Source organism: Ictalurus punctatus, chromosome 28 (genome assembly GCF_001660625.3).
Source record: "Ictalurus punctatus breed USDA103 chromosome 28, Coco_2.0, whole genome shotgun sequence".
NCBI classification, from domain to species: Eukaryota; Metazoa; Chordata; class Actinopteri; order Siluriformes; family Ictaluridae; genus Ictalurus; species Ictalurus punctatus.
The window spans coordinates 14,197,958-14,215,957 of NC_030443.2; the positions used below are offsets into that span (position 1 = coordinate 14,197,958).

An 18,000-nucleotide genomic window follows, 5' to 3' on the forward strand; every position below is an offset into this window, starting at 1 on the left:
CTCCATCTCCATTACTCTCCCTTCCCCCCTTCTCCTTCCACTGTTAAATGACCTGGGGGCCAAGAAGGCAAAGAAAGAGCCTGATCTTAGCACTCTCTGCTCACATACCCGCTGGCGGGTCAAGGAAAGACACATACACCATCTACACACAGTTCTGTGGGTTTGCGCTGTGATGGAATCGAGTACAGGGAGTGGTTCATGTGAGAATGGCACTGGCGTGCTGGCACAGTTTGAACGAGCTCTGCGCCTTGTTGTACGTGAGATCCACGTCGACGTCGCTACTTTCAAACGAAACGTAGAGCAGCGCCTGGAGGAGGCTTGTAAAGGTGCCAAACCCCTAGAGAACATGGTTTCAAGGCTCCAGGAGGAAAACCAGCAGCTGAAGGAGAAGCTAGAGGCTCTTTCCCAAATGGTAGACACACTACCTTGGATAGTGAGCCAGTCAAGTTACCATCCAAATCCTGATCTCCAAGTTCAAGCTCAGATCCAAGCTGAGAGATGTAGCCCAGGAACAGCATCTTCCATGGAGGAAGAAGAAACCTGTGATCCAGCTGGAGTATACTTACTCGGTGGATCTGTGTGTGTGGACTCAGAGTCTACTTCCTCCAGGAGCTCCCCTTCTGCATCCGTGGTCAGCACCATTAACATAGATGCAAGTTATGAGTCTAATGTAAGCTACTTATTCACGCACTGCTTGCTTTCCTTGTTCAAATCCACACTTCTCAAAGTGAGGTCTGCAATCTGTGGTTTTAATCCTTTATAAGGAAGGGATGGGGATGCGAAACAGAGTTAGTGTTACCATCCTGTTTGGTAGTTTTTCCTATAACAGCACAACCGGAAGTATTTTATTCCTTTACACCACAGCAAATTGTTTAATAAACTAAAGAACATCAAATCATTCTTTTAAATTCATTTAAAGTCACATTTAATGTCATGGAACAAGTTCGTTCCCATTATCACTTACGTTATAGCAGCTCTAAACACTCATTCCCTCTACAGCCTCTCTTTTTTCTCTCTCTTGAAATTAATATGATGCAGTTTGTCCTCTGTCCTGAAGAGTCTCCCATGGTGGGGCTGTTACAAAGCACTGACACTGGAGACTCCTTCCATAAATGTATAAATGTCTCCTTACAGAAAGCTTCACCATATTAATGATTGTATGTTTTTCCTGGTTAAATAACAACAACATTTTAATCTGTTTAGTATTAGTCTTAGATTATGTGGAGCACCCGCCATACAAATCCCTATAAATGAGCTGTTACTATAGAAACAATAACGTATTAGAACAAGCTCAATAATATAAACCTGTGATTCGAATTACAGCCGCAATACTGTCAGAACTGCTGTTATAGAAAATGAATCAATGCTGTCTGATTGATCATATTTGATAATTTAAAAGCATTGTGGTAGTGTGGTCATTTTTAGTGGACATTACTATACAACTAGAGTTAAGAGTTATATAATTATTATTCATTATACTCATTATATACATAAACCTGACTGATTGGTCGGTTGAATGAATCAGATATAATCTGAAGCTAACATATAACTAATGTTACTGCAAATTTACAAAAAATTGCAGTATTTTAATATGATATGAATTTTGAAGCTTAATATGATTAATATTTGAATAGTTAGATTATGTTATATTATATATGTTCTAATTTATAAGTTAAATATGTTATGATCATAAGGGGTCCCATGAATTTTTTTTTGTGCCGTGTGTGTGTGTGTGTGTGTGTGTGTGTGTGTGTGTGTGTGTGTGTGTGTGTGTGTGTGTGAAATATCTGAATATTCAGAAATATCTGAATTCTAATAATTAAAATATATCATAAAATATTGTTACCTCTTCCCTTAAACATTTCACATTCTTCTTAGAAAACTGATTTACATAAGGATTTAATCTGTTGTACATTTACATACGTTTGCATCCTAAGATTATTGTAATATTTAAATGCATTCAGTTTCCTTTAATGACACTGATATGTTTAACAGGAGACAGATATAGTAGATGCAGATATGTAGATAGGTTTAAGTTTTCTAGTCTTGTAGGTCTTGCATTACAGTTACATATATTTAATGTCGCTTTAATGATTCATGCTACTGTCAGTCTTGTTTGGGTTAGGACGATCCTGGTTGTCTTTAGGAGTTTTCTATGAAGACTGACAGCACAATCACAGATTCCCAAATTTATTCACAAAGTTCCTGAGCTGTTCCAATCAATCCCTTGATCTAAGATTGTTTTGGCAACCATTTGTTTAATACTCACACCATTTCAAATGTTTGCACACACAGATCAAGCATGTGGTTTAGGTGAGAGATTCAGCATGTAGTTTAGGTGTCACATGCTTATCACCCAGATCACAAATCTCCCTCTCCCTCTTTCTTTAGGTGGCCCTAAAAAGCCTTGTGTATTTTTAGCGAGACTGATTGATGTCTTGTTCCACTAAGAATTAGCACACTCCTTAACACACTCTGATAAGTTACAGTGTCCTTAAAAGAATTCATCTTTTACATAACAGGATAGATCATAAAATGTTATTTATTTTAATCATGAATATTACTGGTCATGTGCACAAACACACAGCATGGATTTTTTTGGGGTCCATGAGTGTCCAAGTTGATGATTTTTAGCGTATAAGCCACCTGTCTCAGGTCTGAGTTGACTGACCGTTTCCTGTATCATCCTTACACTTATATTGTTGTTAAAATTGACCAGACTGCTGTCTTAGAAATTCAAATGCAGATATTACACATGGGAGGAAGTGAGTAGTTATTATGGCTTCTGACTATTCCCAAATAGAGGAAGTGTGCCATGGAGGCCTACCACCTCTAAATAGAACCTTAAAGCCAAAGGGCAAAGGCTATTAATGGTTTTTGGGATTTTTTTTTTGCCTTTATAGAAACATCTCTCCTCTAACACGATGTGCATATACTTAGAGAATGCATGTCCACACACCCACAAACATATGTGGAATGTAAACAATGTATAACTTACCAGCCTGATGACTGAGCACTCAAAACACACACACACACACACACACACACACACACACACACACACACACACACACACACACACACACACACACACACACAATGTGTCACCTGAATCTGACCCATCTAAATTGCTGTATCCTAGTACTATTAGTGACTTTAAGCAACAGCTGTGAATACAATGGCAACGACTTTAACTTCTACTTCGTGACATTCTACTGTAACCGTCTACTACGGGAGAATAGCTGGTTTGCTGTAGTCTTTACAACATAACAGATTAGGAAAGAAAATGTTGTTTTATGGTATATGACATTGTAATTGCATCAGTATATAATTGTACCATTAAGCTTTTATTTACTCTGTGTTGATATCTCTTAAACTTAAGCTAATTTTAATTTTCTGACACGAAATTCATTTAGGCATTCGTCTTCCTCTATGTAATCAAGATTAAATGTCAAGTACTGTATTGCTTACGTGGTAAATCTAGGTTTTTAGACTTATTGGCATCATACAAGAGTAAAAACTCTTCTTATGACAATAGATTATTATTTAATGCCAAAATCAATCAGTGTCTTGCTTTTTTAAATGACATTCTTTGTATTTCAATAAATGACTGAATTCTTGTTTACAGTTAACTTAACCTTATTGTCTGTGCAGACTTTCTCTTGTACTCCCCATGGCTACACTCAGTTACCCCTAGGTTTGAATAAGGGTGTGAACGTGTGTGTGCATGGTGCCCTGCAATGGACTTGTGGCCCATCCAGGGTGTACTCCTGCTTTGTGCTCAGAGTTCCCTGGATATAGTCTGGATCCACCAGTACAAAACAGTTACTGAAGATGAATGAATGAATGAATCACATCCTTGAATAAAGGTGCAATAGAGAAGGGTCTTATTGTCGAGAGATTGCGAGTTCAATTCCCAACTATGTCGCATCCACTGGCCATTTCCTCTGGGAGAGAGGGGCATACTCTCTCTCCACTGTCAATCATCATAGACACTAGCCAGTCGTGGGTATCTATGAGATCATTATGCGGAAGAGGGTAAATAGCACTTTCATCCAAGTGTGTTACACCGCCCTGTGATGCAGCATGAGCAGCAGTCTGAAAAGATGCAGTTGGCTGGCTCTCAGATGGAGCACATGGTAGCCTACTCCTTCCCTGGTTGGTAGCTGTTTTATGATAGGGAATGCTGGCTAGTGGGTGGGAGTTGGCAGGTGATCAAAATTGGGAGAAAATTAGGGAAACAATGTAAATGGACAGAAATACATCTACTCAAGGCAAAAATATATACAGTATATAGCTATTTAGAGCTAATATTCTCATTAAAGCAGTGTATATGCATAGTCTGAAAAAAGGAAGAGCACGGTACTTTAATTGTTAATTGTTTTTGTAAACAATTAACAATTGTACTTTAATTGTTGAGGGGATTGTTTGAGTAAGTGGTCTCAAAAACTATCTTTGACTGCACAAAAACAAAAAACAGTGAATAGGTAATTATATGATGGTTTAGTGGGGGTAGTAAGTTGACAACTCCCTGAATGGTTTGAAAAGCTCTGTACTAAAATAGTAGCTCAAAGCCAGATTTGTATTTCAGTTAACCTGTAATTCTGTCCCTCTCCACTAGAAGTATTTTACAAAACATCAGCAGATAAATTCTTTGCCTCTGAAAACTAAGACTTTTGTCCCAGACGAAAGGGTATTATACATGCATATAATCTTATTGATTGACAGGTGTTAAGCAAAGAGGAAAAGGAGGTAGAAGAAGAAGAAGAAGAAGAAGAAGAAGAAGAAGAAGAAGAAGAAGTAGAAAAAGAAGAAGGTAAAGACCCCTTAACTTCAGCTGGACTGGAGAATAAACCTGAAAAAGAACAAGGTAACAGACAGTCAGATTGAATTCATGACTTGCATTAGTCTAATAATCATTAACTGATCATAAATTTCCTTTACGAACTAGAAGAAGTAGCATCGCTGGTCAGTAAACAACATGCACTCTCTGACTCTCTGACCATCACATCTTCTCAAATACATCCAAACACAGACCCTAGACCTGAAAGTCCTTTAGGAAGTGGTGAGTGAAACATTCATCTCAGTCACTGAATTGTTGTTGTTTTTTTACTTTGTTTTTCATGATTTCTATTAACTTCTTTGTCATTAAAGAATACTCTGGAGTCTCTGGATATTCTGGATACTCTGTATCACAGGATGTGATGTCATCATTATCCAGTCAGCATGTGACATCTGTGGCCATGACTACAAGACAGCGTCCACTGACAGCTACGAGCAGAGCAAGAGATCTGGTAGTTCAGAAGTCCAAGACTACAGGTAACACCCACACACTGTCTCCTGACAAGTTGCCTAACACTTTATAAAATGTCCTATTTCTTTTTCATTGACAGAGACCCAGGAAATGAAGTCATCAAACAATAGCCAAACCATGTCCATGGTTTTAATGGAAACAACCCAGAAATCTGGAGTTGCTGAAGGTTTTTCATTAAGCCCTACGTCTCCAAGGCCTTGGAGGATACAACGTAGCCCACCCTCCATTCTTACCAAACTCATACCACCACCGCCTCAATTTAGCCATTCAGCTATTGAACTCTCCACACCAGAGCCAAACACAGAATCCCAGCATGAATCTGGTAGGTGAAACCACACCAATCATAGTTCTTGACACTATCTATTTTTTCCCTACTGGCATACTGAACATTCTTCTGATGATTCATATTTTTATATATTGTTTTCTTCCTTCTTTTCAACCAACAGAGGAGGGTCAGGAAGTTATGACACCAGACATCCATAACTCTACAACTCATCAGTTTCATCAGTTGCCCCCTGAAAAAGTCTCACCAAAGACAGCTGCAGAAATGTCTTCCTTTCAGAATGGTGAGTGCAATATCTATGTTCAACTTTCATGTTCAATTTTTCTCCTCTGCTTTCCCAACATTGTCTCCACATCTCATCCTGTTAACCTTTCACTGAATCAGATATTACTTTGGAGACACAGGAATTGTCGTCGATGCTCAGCAATCTGGAAGCCACAGGAAAACCAAATCTAATGGCCAATGCAGACACCAACCTAACGACTCCCAAAACCATGCAATTAACCAATCAAAATGCTGATCTGCCTTTCAGCAAATCAGCTTCAGATACAGCTACATCTGCAAAGAACCTTCATGTGGCTCCTTTGGCTATATCAAATAATATCAGTGCCACAAGGAAACCCTCAGGGTCTACTTTTAGAACTGGTAAGTTTTTGTTTGTGGTGGACTTAAATGTACATATATATATATATATATATATATATATATATATATATATATATATATATATATATATATTGACATCTACCAATATTTACAAGATTCTCAAACCACAATTACTTTATATTCCTTCTCTCGTTGTCAGAACGCTTACTGTCATCACAAGTTCTCCGGTCAACGATCAATGTTCAATCAAGCTTGGGATCCATGACAGAACCCCAGCAACCAGTCAGCATTATGAACATACCTCTAAGCCCTAAATCTCTCAGATCAACCAACCAAATTCCTGCTCCATTTAAACTACCATGTACACCCGAGGCAACTGAATCGCCATTTAAAGCTTTGACAGTTGGCAAATCTTCAGAATCCAGTGCATCTCTATACAACCACCATGCAGCCCCATTTTCAGTGGCATCTCCAATATCTGCTTGTTCTACAGGACATTTACAGCCCTCCCTCAGAGATGGTGAATAACATACTTTTCTTTCTTTCCTTCTTAGCACTCATTAGCTTTTAACATTTGCTTTCTGCTTCTTCAACTAGATCATTCTCCAGCAACCAGTTCAATTCAACATGCAGATCCACTTAGTACACCAACAACAAACCAACCTACGAGTGGTTCAACTGTTCCTGTGAGCCCCAAACCTCTGAGGTCATCCAACCAAAGACCTACACCATTCAAGTCTCCATCTACACCAATTCCGGCAATCAGATCACACCACAGAATTGGTAAGAATGATATCATCACTGTATCACAGTTTTCATCAGGATATTAGTCACTCCGAAACATATTTCAAGTTGTACCACAGCATTGTTGAATGTTAAAGTGGAGTTTGATCTTTCTGGTTTCTCTACAACATGAAGAAGCTGCATTTTTTTTTGGTCTTATTAACGTCAAGAGATAAAAAAAGAGGCTGGTAAGGGAACAACAATAATAAAACCTGTTATAACTGATAAGAGAACTGCCCTCGCTCCACAACATACAATGTCTTTATGTCTTTTTCAGTAATAAATAAACAATTGTAATTGTGTAATTGCACATTACAGTAGTATAAAAGGATGAAAACACTTCATGATGTGCTGTTATTGAAAAACATTCCACTTCGCATCACAACACCTTCTTGCTGATTATTTTCTGATAAAAGCATGCCTGTTTTATTCCTTGCTTAATGTCAAAGCTGGGTTTTTCCCCATAGTCCACACGGAAAAAATGTCATCAACCAGCAGTCTTTACGAGAAACAAGCAATTGTGATTGAATCTCAGGAACCTGTCCAATCTGGAACATCAAATTTAAATGTTCACATGAGCCCCAAATCTAAGGTTAAACCAAACAGGTTTAACCTAGATGAGTGTTCTTCCACCAAACGGAACCCCACACCATCTCCGACTACAATGAAGAAACCGGTCTTAGCCGTACCATCACCAGTGTCTGGTGAGATGTTATAATAATGTAAACATGAAACTGTAAAATGATTATCCTGATCATAATACAATGAAACCCATACAGATTATATACTGTATTTTGTCTGACAGATTACTTCTCTTGCCCAGACAAAATAGATTCACCTGACAGTAATGGAGATCAAGAGTCTTCCAGCAAAGTGACTCCTCACTCTCCTGTCCCCTCATTCACACAAAAAAGCCCACAGCCTTGCAAAAGACTGACAAACCACAACCTTGCACAAAATCACGATAGCAGTCTTATCAGTTCTCAGTCTGTTGTTCATCTAAACTCTGCTGAGACATCTAGTATAACCTCAGAGATCAACCAAACCCAATATCCAGTTCAGTGTGAGTGCAAGTTTATTATTTTTCCTGCCCTTTCTGCTTTAATTTGTCCATTTAGAAATATATTTTCCAAAATAGTTTTAGATCCTTTTGTCCAATCAGGTGCTCTTTCAGTCCAACAGGAAATGAGGTCAACAGGGGACAGTTTTTCCCATCCTCAGCTGTCCATTGGTTCTCTAAGCAGACGTGCAGATTCGCCATCTGGAAGTGGTAAATCAGATCAATGTCTTTTACTTCAACTGCTAGTATTTAAAATAGGCAGATTCCTAGATTGCCTAGATCACGACGTTCAGTTCTTTTCTTTAATACCTTTTCCTCACGATACCATGGCTTCTACTCACTAATCTAAACATTGATTTCACTGAAAATCTTATTTTTGTTCTTCACTCAGAGTACTCTGGCTACTCATCAGTGTATTCATCCGTGTCTCAGGAAGTGAGGTCTTCAGTAAACAGTCAGCATGTGACTTCTGCCCAGCCTATTGCAAACTCTATAACTTGCATGAGCCCTAGACGTCAAAGAAAACCAGCCAATAACAACACAGAGAAGTTGTTTACGTCATCACAGATAGGTATTGATTCGCTACATCATCAGCGGTATCTCATCTGCATACTCTAGATTAGAATAGATATTTTTTTAGCATACTTTCTCCTAATTTATAAAAGTAACACAACGAGATGTCAATCAAATATTCCAGGAAATGCGCACCACATCAATGTTTCATTGGAATATCTGGAAAATGCATCTTCTCCTCATCAATAGACAACATTTTGGATATCCCATATACTTTAAATGATATAGGATTGAATGTTTACTTAGAACCTTATATTTGTCCTTTTTATCTAATCAGAGGCCTCCACAGAATCACGAGAAGGGAAATCACGTAGTCTGTCCCGTGTCTTCTCACAGCCTCAGCTCTCCATAAGTTCTCTAGCTAGACGAGCAGAATCACCTACTGATAGTGGTGAGTTCTGCATTTTTCTCTTTTTACATAAAGAAGATCCCAGATCCATCCTCATTTTCTTTGTTTCTCCCTTTTTCTGGTCAGAGTATTCTGGATACTCCTCAGTTTATTCCTCAGTGTCACAGGAAGTGCGATCAGTTGTAGATACATCCACAACCTCTGCAACGCCCCAAGCACCTGTCACTTCTATGATTCGTATGAGCCCTAAGCCTGTCAGGAGATCAGCCAATCCCAGCTCTTCTCTCCCTAACCCTTCCCCTCCACTAAAGTCAAAAGTATTTGGCCAATCAACATTGAGTAATAAATCATATCCCCCAATGACTGAGCTTTCTACTACGTCTGGTGAGTAACACACATGTGCAGTGTTTCTGTTTGTATGTATTTCAGTATTGTTTACGTCTGGCCGTTATATTTCACCTAATGAAGGCAAACATCGTTTCAACTAATTCCTTGCAGAGACTCCATTCTTATTTGTTGATTGACACTAATGATTACACAACATACAAAAATAGATGCAATGATATAGCACATACAATAGTCACTTAGCCTCTTTTTCTAGTATTTACATATGATCTGCATTCTTACACATTTTTTCATCTAATTAGGGATGTCCCAGGATGTGAAGTCGTCTCTCAGCAGTCAATATCCAGCCATCTCATCACCACAGCTGTCTGGTACACGCAATAACCAAATCCCACGAAGCCCCAAGTCCATCAGCAGGTCTAGCAACATTTCACAGCTTAACACTACACCACATTTTAACCCATCGTTTTTCAGCCAATCAGCATCTGACTCAACAGTTTCGAAACCATCAACCATCATGGACCCTCCCATCAAACCTGGTGAGTTACGTGTAGTGCAATGCTTAATGATTTAAATTGTTTATATCCCCAATCCAACCCTCTGCTGCCTTTGTCTGATATTATTGTTTAATTCTAGTGTCAGCAGTCAAGCCGTGGACCTCGAGCCAGAAGATAACTACAAGTTCTCCTGGTTATCCAGGTTAAAAAATAATCCTGTTTACTGATGCACCTGACTTGTCTCAATGCTTTTCATCTCATTGTGAATTCTCTATCCTGTGATGCTTTTTTTTCCCCCAGACAAGACTTCCAGCACGTTTTCTAAGCCAGCTCATTTCTCTGATTCCAAACCAGTCAATGACAAGTAAGGATGCATTTGTTAAACACTGAGGTCTAGATCTAATGTGGCATAAATTTCACTCATTACGTGTTTTTATTTTGTCTGCAGCTTCATAAAGAAATCTGACAGTGTAAATGGTAAAGAGAGTTTGGCAGAATCACAAACACTGCTGAGAAACTTCCAGAGCAAGCAGGCCTTGTTTCAGGGGATGAATTCTGAACCTAGCAGGTTTCTAAATACGCCAACATTGATGCATTGATATTTAACCTACACACACTGCATAAGAAACTACCGGAGAACATACCTTATGGAAAATTCACATACATTTCATGTTTGATCATAATGTTTTAACATATGAAGCTGCGGTTTACAATGTTATGCCCTGAAATGACACATCTGACCTCATGTGAACAGTATATTAGATTTAAATTATTCAGGAATTCATTATTATTAGAATTATTCATGGGAGAAAAATCACACCAGTAAAACTGAACCTTAAGTCTATGTACATGTATAAAAATATATACATATATAACATGAAAATTAAAACACATGCATGAAAATCACATGAAATAAATTAATCATGTATAAAAATAAATGAGTCATGTGGGGAAAGAATCACATGAAAGAATAATATGTAAACATTCACATATACATTTGAAAATAAACAAGTCGTGTAAAAATCTCATGAAAATAATTAATCACATGTAAGATCACATTTTAAAAGAAGAAACAAATCGTGTAAAAAAAATCACAGAAGATAAATGAATTATGTATAAAATCACACGTGAAAATAAACGAATTATATTCAAAAATCACGATAAAATAATGAGTTGTGTAAAAAAAAAAATCACATGCAGAAAAATCATTTAAAGGAATCCTTATGGGGAAAAATCATTTGACAAAATGAAAAATTACATGTGAAACAAAATAATTCATATGTAGAAATCAAAACATGCATGTGAAAATAAACAAATCATCCTAAATTAATCTTAGGAAGGACAAATAAATTCACATACACTACGGGAAAAAGTCCATGGAAACTTTGTGAAACATAACATGTGATGTGAATATTCATTTCCCTAAGGGAGGGGCTTAGATCAAGCAAAATTCTGACAATATTGTTTTCAGTGTTGTAATACACACGCACACACACACACACACACACACACACACACAATATATATATATAATATATATATATATATACATATACATACACACACATATATATATATATATATATATATATATATATATATATATATATATATATATATATATATATATATATATATATATATATTTAAGTGAAACAAAACTAATGAAGACCTCTGTCCTTGCATACTCGTGTCTCCTCAGTGATAAGAGCGTGGAGTTGAGACCTAAACTGAGACGATCTCAGAGCTTCAGTACGTCCAGCGCCAGCGGCATTAAACAGCTCCTGCTGGAGTGGTGCCGCTCCAAAACCATCGGCTACCAGGTCTGCACTGAAAATCTGTCACTTACAGAGTCCTCCACTTATTGTTTAACGTCTTGATATTTTGTTTAAAAAATTCACAAAAATACTCTGCTCTCATGGATATCAAACAATTTCAAACTTTATTGTTTAAAAGTTTAAACAATAAAGACAATTTTTCACAGCCTTCTTTGCTCATATTTACCAAGGGTACCAATAATAGTGGAGGGCACTGTATATTCTCTATGTGAAGATAAACAGTTTCGGTGCTGTATGTGTGTGCACTTGCAGATTTGGAGCTGAGTACAAAAGTTTGCATCCCCATTGGTGTCTTAGTAAAATAATTCATTTCAATTCATTTCATTTCAATAATCCAGTTGCATAAGCTCTAACAGTGGGTGTAGTTTAATCTCTCTCTCTCTCTCTCTCTCTCTCTCTCTCTCCCTCCCTGTCTCTCTCTGTCTTTCTTTCAGCACATAGATATCCATAACTTCTCCTCCAGCTGGTCTGATGGAATGGCCTTCTGTGCTTTGGTGCACTCCTTCTTCCCTAATGAGTTTGACTACAATGAGCTGAATCCTGCACACCATAAACATAACCTCGATTTAGCCTTCTCCACCGCTGAGTAAGTGTGTGTGTTTGACTAAGTGAGTGAGTGTGTGACAGTGTCTGCTTTGATCTGTGATATTCTGAGTACTTTCTTGTCTCTCAGGGAGAAGGCAGACTGCATTCGGCTGATCGAGGTGGACGACATGATGGCGATGGGGTCCAACCCTGACCCCATGTGTGTGTTTACATATGTGCAGTCCCTTTATAACCACCTCAGGAGATTTGAGTGATCGCTTCCTACACGAGGCATCATTTCTCTCCGTTCTCATTAGGGTTACAGGCTTGTGTTTGTATTTCTTATTTGTTACTTCTGCCATTTTGGAAATATTTTTGCTCAGTTAGGTACCAAGCAGGTTTGGTAAGGAGTACAAAATATGTCAGGGCAGATCATATAACACAGAGTATAACAGAACATCACAGTGTGTTTTATTCTTCTGATATCACAGCAGTCTGCTAATAATTACAATTTAAAATTTTTATAAAGAACGACACATCATACTTTTTAACTGTTTATTGTTAGATTTAATGTTTTTGAAAGTCCACGTAAGAAGTTCCTGTTATCACTTACAGATCCTCCTGAAAGTATTGGAACAGCTAGGCCAATTCTATTATTTTTGCTATATTTTGAAGACATTTGGGTTTGAGATAAAAAGAAGAATATGAGATGATAGATCAGAATTTCAGCTTTCATTTCCTCATATTTACATCTTAACCCACGGCACCTTTGGTGGCAGACCACCCATTTTTAGGTGAGCAAAAGTAAAAACAGTCTTAAAGTAAATTACAACCTGTGATTACGCACAACCTGATCCATATGTGGTTGTTAGCACACCAGTGGTTTCTTTCTTTTTCAGGACATTCCAAATTGTTGTATTGGTTATGCCCAATGCTTGTGAAATAGCTCTGATTGATTTTCCCTTTTTTCTCAGCTGCAAAATGGCTTGCTTTTCGCTCATAGACAGCTCTCTTGTCTTCATGTTGGTTTATCCTATTTAACAACAAATGCAGTCTTCACAGGTGAAACCTACGGCTCAAACCAAGAGCAGACATTCAGAGCTATTAATTCTTTCAACAATCAATTTAACAGGGCACACCTAGGCAGCAAGAAACACCAGTCACATGTTCCAATATTTTTTGACCACTTGAAATAATGTGTGGGTTCAAACAAAAGGTGCCATGTTCCAAGTTCTTTAACACATGTAGATGTAAATACGAGGAAATGAAAGCTCATGTTCTGATCTGTCGTCTCATGTTCATCTTTTGATCTCAAACCCAAATGTCTTCAATGTATAACAAAAACAATAGAATTGGCCCTGCTGTTCTAATACTTTTGAAGGGAGCTGTATGTTTTAGCAGTTATAAATAGTTATTCCCTCACCAGCCTTGCTTTTCTCTCTCTCGAAGACGAAAAAAAAAAAAAAAAACTACATAAAGCATAAATTCCCCTGTGTGGAAAACTTACTTACATTGTAGACTCCTTTCATTAATGTTAATGAAAGGTCTCTTTATGGAAATATTCACCATATTTAAATAATTATACATTTTTATTTCTTAACATACATAGTTAAAGAATAATTAATTTATATTATTAGCATTCGATTATGTAGATTGTCCTCCATACAAGTCCCTATGTAAGTTGTTACTATAGAAACGGTAACATATTAGAACAAGAGCGTTAATAATAACCTGTGATTAGAATTGTTGTTATAGAAAACTAATCAACACCTTTTGACCTTATTCAAGAATTCAACAACACTGTGGTATAAAAGTAAACAGTCATGTATTCTATGTATACTTGTCTTTGTAATAGCAAGTAAATGTTACATCATTAGAGATGATATTGAATGTATATCTTAGGAAGATACGTCTTGAATGATATGTCCTCTTGTATGATGCCAGCATGGAACAGCATAGTGTGGCTTAGATGATATTATAGAGCTGGACTGATGACATAATGCGTTATAAATCTTTGCCAAATTATTAAGTCTTATCTGCTTTATAACGTACTTTTTTTCCCACATTATATGTGCTGTTCTGTATATTTGGACAAAGCAGCTTTATAAATGAGATAAACACACAACTCGTGTGTCGTAACGTTGCATTTGATGTCACTTGATTACAATAGCACTGATAGTGCTGAGCTTTGAACCATCTTCGTGCCACCTATGCTGTTTTATGTTAACACTTTGACACTGGACAGAATTGTGAGAATGTGATAAAGAGGGAGCCCCTGACATGAAAAAAGGAAAGTGTGTGTGTGTGTGTGTATTCGAGGGAGAGGTTCATCACATTGTGAGGAAGAGGGAAATTATCAGTGGCTACAGGGGTTTTTGAAGAAAGCCGTTCTGTGTGGAAAGACGTGTGTTAAGTGTTGCACCTGAAGACGTTGCAGCGATTTCCTTTCGTCTTTGTTCTGAGGAGAAGACTGAGACTGAGGCAAGTCCATTAGATGACTGCTGTGAATAATAGGTTTGGTAGTAGAGATGAGACAGAGGGGTTAGACTAGATGTCTTAACTATAACCATATAGGATATGGTGAAAATAAAACACATTTTAAAAAGTGGTAACTATGTGTTTTATGTCTTAGTAAGCAGTGTTCTGGGTAAATCCTGGAAATGTTGCTATAATCCATTTTCAGAAAAACACAAGGATGTTTATTGTCTCACAACAGTGGAAACTTTAACTGCCTGAATTAAACTTTTCAACAACAATGTACATGGTAACATGTATGTTAAAAATAAACTTATTGTTCATGAGTTAAGTGTTTTGTGAATGATTACATACAGTATAAGCGTGTATAATGGTTGAAAATTGTTTTAGCCGTTGTAAAATGATCACTTCTAGTTAACGACTAATGAATACATGACTAACGTTTTATTCAAGTCACAACACAACACTCTCTAAAGTGTATATACAATAACAATTTAGTCCTGGATGTAGTGACCCTGACTATACACACTATTAGAAATAAAGGTACCATAAAGGACTGTACTTTTTCTTGCTGCTCGGGTGGTACCTGAGACATGGGAAGATGTGTGTGATGTACCTTTAATCAGAATAAAGCTTTAAAAAGGTACATGAGTGGTCCTTAAGGTCTAATGGTGTAGATTTAAACTTGTTTTAAAGCTATACTACAGTATATTCATGTTTCCATGTATAAGATACGCAGACCAACTAAAGGTACAAACAATGTTCTTTTTATTGTACCACCACAGCTACAAGGAAAAGTACAGTTTGGTAACCTGACGTATTAAAATTCTATCAAGGTCAACTGTCTAATACAAACATTGCTATATGATCATTTCAATTAGTACATCATTGATATAACTGAATTATTGTGAGGTCTTCTAGACACCACTCCTGTAAAAGTAATATTTCTTTAGTTCCTATAGTTTGGAAAGCTTACCAGAAATGTTCACACAGCATTAAGTTGAACGCAACAAATTATCTTTGTGTTCATACAGGTGCAAGAACTCACGGTACAAAGAATGATCGTGTTGTGTGATGTGTTCACAGCATTTCTGTGTTACAACTCTATAGCATGCGGACAGTACTGGCATTTCTATCTCTTGAGTAGGGCATAGTAGTAAGATTTGTATTTAATTTTTTAAAAAATGCTTCCAGATTAGGCCATGCCAACTTTGCATTTATTGCTGAGTTTGAAAGCATTACCACTTTGTGGCTACACAACCGGTATGTATAATAAAAAAAATAAATAAATAAAAAAAAAACACCCACAGGTACATCCATTTTGTTAACAAAAATCTAGCCAGCTAACTGTGATAAGTGATGTATATTTACTTCTAAACAACAAACTGTATAAACAGTGCTATACAGTAGATTTATCATTTATAGATACTTTATTTATGTCTGTCTATGTGTTTGATTATTATATATATAAAAAAATTTAATTCCCTCCACCCACAATTTGCATCACACTGATCATTGACTCTTGGTACCTTGACTGTAAATAATATAGCTAGCCTTGTTTCTAAACTGCCTTTTTTTGCGCAAGCAAGCCAATATACCTGTAAGTTGATTGATCTAAAACTAATGCTTGTCTATACAGTATAACTCACTTAAAAATAAAGAAGTGCTACATTGTTTACTGTCGGTGCTGTGAGCAGCCATGTTGCTTTGACGTCACGCCGGGTTGTAGAGCCTTCACTGAGATTCCTAGTAGGAATTCAGAGTTTTATTTGAGTCGGATGATGGAAAGTCAAGTATTAATCCGAATACAGATGCAGATAGGAATGTCTGGAGCACTAAACATCCTGCACACAGATAGTGTCACACCCCCTAAATCCATAAATCCTACAAGCGTCTCTTGAGGAATGTTTTGATAAATTGAATTTTAGTGCTTCTTAGGTCTTAAGTCTGAGGTGCTGTGTCTGTTTTTTTGTCTCCTCGTGTGATTGTCACTAATGATGCCGTTAATGGGTCGTTCATGCGCGAGCCTCCGGAATCCGGCGTGTCGGTGTTGTGTGTATTCGACACGCGCGAGCGCTGGCCCAGCTTTAATTATGCTAATGAGGGCACGAGGAGCGTCGAAAAGGGGTAGGCTGTAGATTTGCATATTTCTCTCCATTTAAAAAATAAAATAAAAAAGTCATGAAAATTGGACCTACTAAAAAATGGGGATGGAAATATGCACACAATAATTTTCTTCATGATCTTTAATCTATAACTAGGCTATAGTTCATGAAAAACAACATTTGTACACCCTTATATCACGAGGGACATTTCTTCCATGCACTGTGTGCAAAAAAAAAAAAAAAAAAAAAAACATATCACGAAAACAATAAACATTGCATAAAAAAAATCAAATATTATAGAGTAGCTCGAAGATCATGGCGGTGAAGTTCTGGAACACAGATTAGTGAAGTAATCTTTGGCTCAGATTACTGTTTATTCCAGCACACTATTGTCTGCAGGTTTTAATCCTCCCAAGTCATATCATCATCTATCATGTATCATCATGCTCATAGCTTAGATAATAATTCAGACCTTTAATGTTAGAATAACAGACCGGATCAGATTTAGACAGGATGTCGCGCGTAAATATGCAGGCTATTGTTTTTCCATATTTACATTTTTATAAGATTGCTTTCCGGGTTGAAGGTGCATGAGGCATAATGTAGTGTAAAATCATGCTTCTAATATGTTATAGATACAGATTCAGGCTTGTTCAGGAAAGGTTTGTGTGCACTTCAACTTTTCAGGGTCAGATGTCATGAAATATACACAACAAATATTCTGTCAGTGTTGATTCCAGTTCTGGAAACAAATGAACACCATTAGAGTGAATTAAACACAGGTGTTTATCCAGCATGAAGGATTTGTGTAGACTGGATCAGATATCATTCTAAAGACAGAATGTTTAAGCCTCTCGGCCTAGAAGCCTTTGATATTTGGAAGAAATGCGTCCAGGTGAAAATGTGTGGTCATTTGCATGAGAAAAGGCCAATGATGACATAGCTTCTGTGGGCAGGACATCCATCAGACATCAATGGAGACCTTCCAAATCACATACACCCTACAAAGAGGACTCCAAAATAATTCACCACAATAATATTTACTATGGAATAGAACCATGCAGTCAAGTTCACTGAAGTTAGTTAACATTATTTTGTGGGATAAATATAGTCAGATGTGTTTAATAGTGTGTTTGGGGGCTCTGCTTAAAAAAAAAAATCAGAAAAGTTTGAAGCAATGTTTTGGTATTAAAATGTCGGTTGAAGAACTTCAGAATGGGTCTATTAAAGTTACTAAATCGCGTTTT

General features: G+C 37.1%; 1 protein-coding gene across 1 annotated transcript; it reads left to right on the top strand.

Annotated features, from left to right (window-relative positions):
• Positions 1–53: 53 nt before the first annotated feature.
• On the top strand, positions 54–14,974 carry LOC108260326 (uncharacterized). Its single transcript, XM_017460526.3, has 22 exons — positions 54–670; positions 4,729–4,870; positions 4,952–5,065; positions 5,155–5,319; positions 5,394–5,636; positions 5,761–5,880; positions 5,982–6,242; positions 6,403–6,723; positions 6,801–6,986; positions 7,454–7,690; positions 7,792–8,049; positions 8,161–8,256; positions 8,438–8,617; positions 8,897–9,010; positions 9,095–9,352; positions 9,616–9,852; positions 9,950–10,012; positions 10,111–10,174; positions 10,259–10,378; positions 11,513–11,633; positions 12,083–12,234; positions 12,322–14,974. Exons 1-22 carry the CDS (start codon positions 173–175, stop codon positions 12,446–12,448), a joined length of 4,077 nt encoding a protein of 1,358 aa, XP_017316015.1. The 5' UTR covers positions 54–172; the 3' UTR covers positions 12,449–14,974.
• Positions 14,975–18,000: the final 3,026 nt, after the last annotated feature.

What these genes read in the sequence shown, in the direction of transcription:
- LOC108260326 (XM_017460526.3), top strand. Translation starts at nt 173, where the DNA reads ATGGAATCGAGTACAGGGAGTGGTTCATGTGAGAATGGCACTGGCGTG. An exon ending in AATGTCTTCCTTTCAGAATG is followed by an intron (nt 5,881 to 5,981) that starts GTGAGTGCAATA and finishes TCACTGAATCAG; the next exon opens with ATATTACTTTGGAGACACAG. An exon ending in TTAGCCTTCTCCACCGCTGA is followed by an intron (nt 12,235 to 12,321) that starts GTAAGTGTGTGT and finishes CTTGTCTCTCAG; the next exon opens with GGAGAAGGCAGACTGCATTC.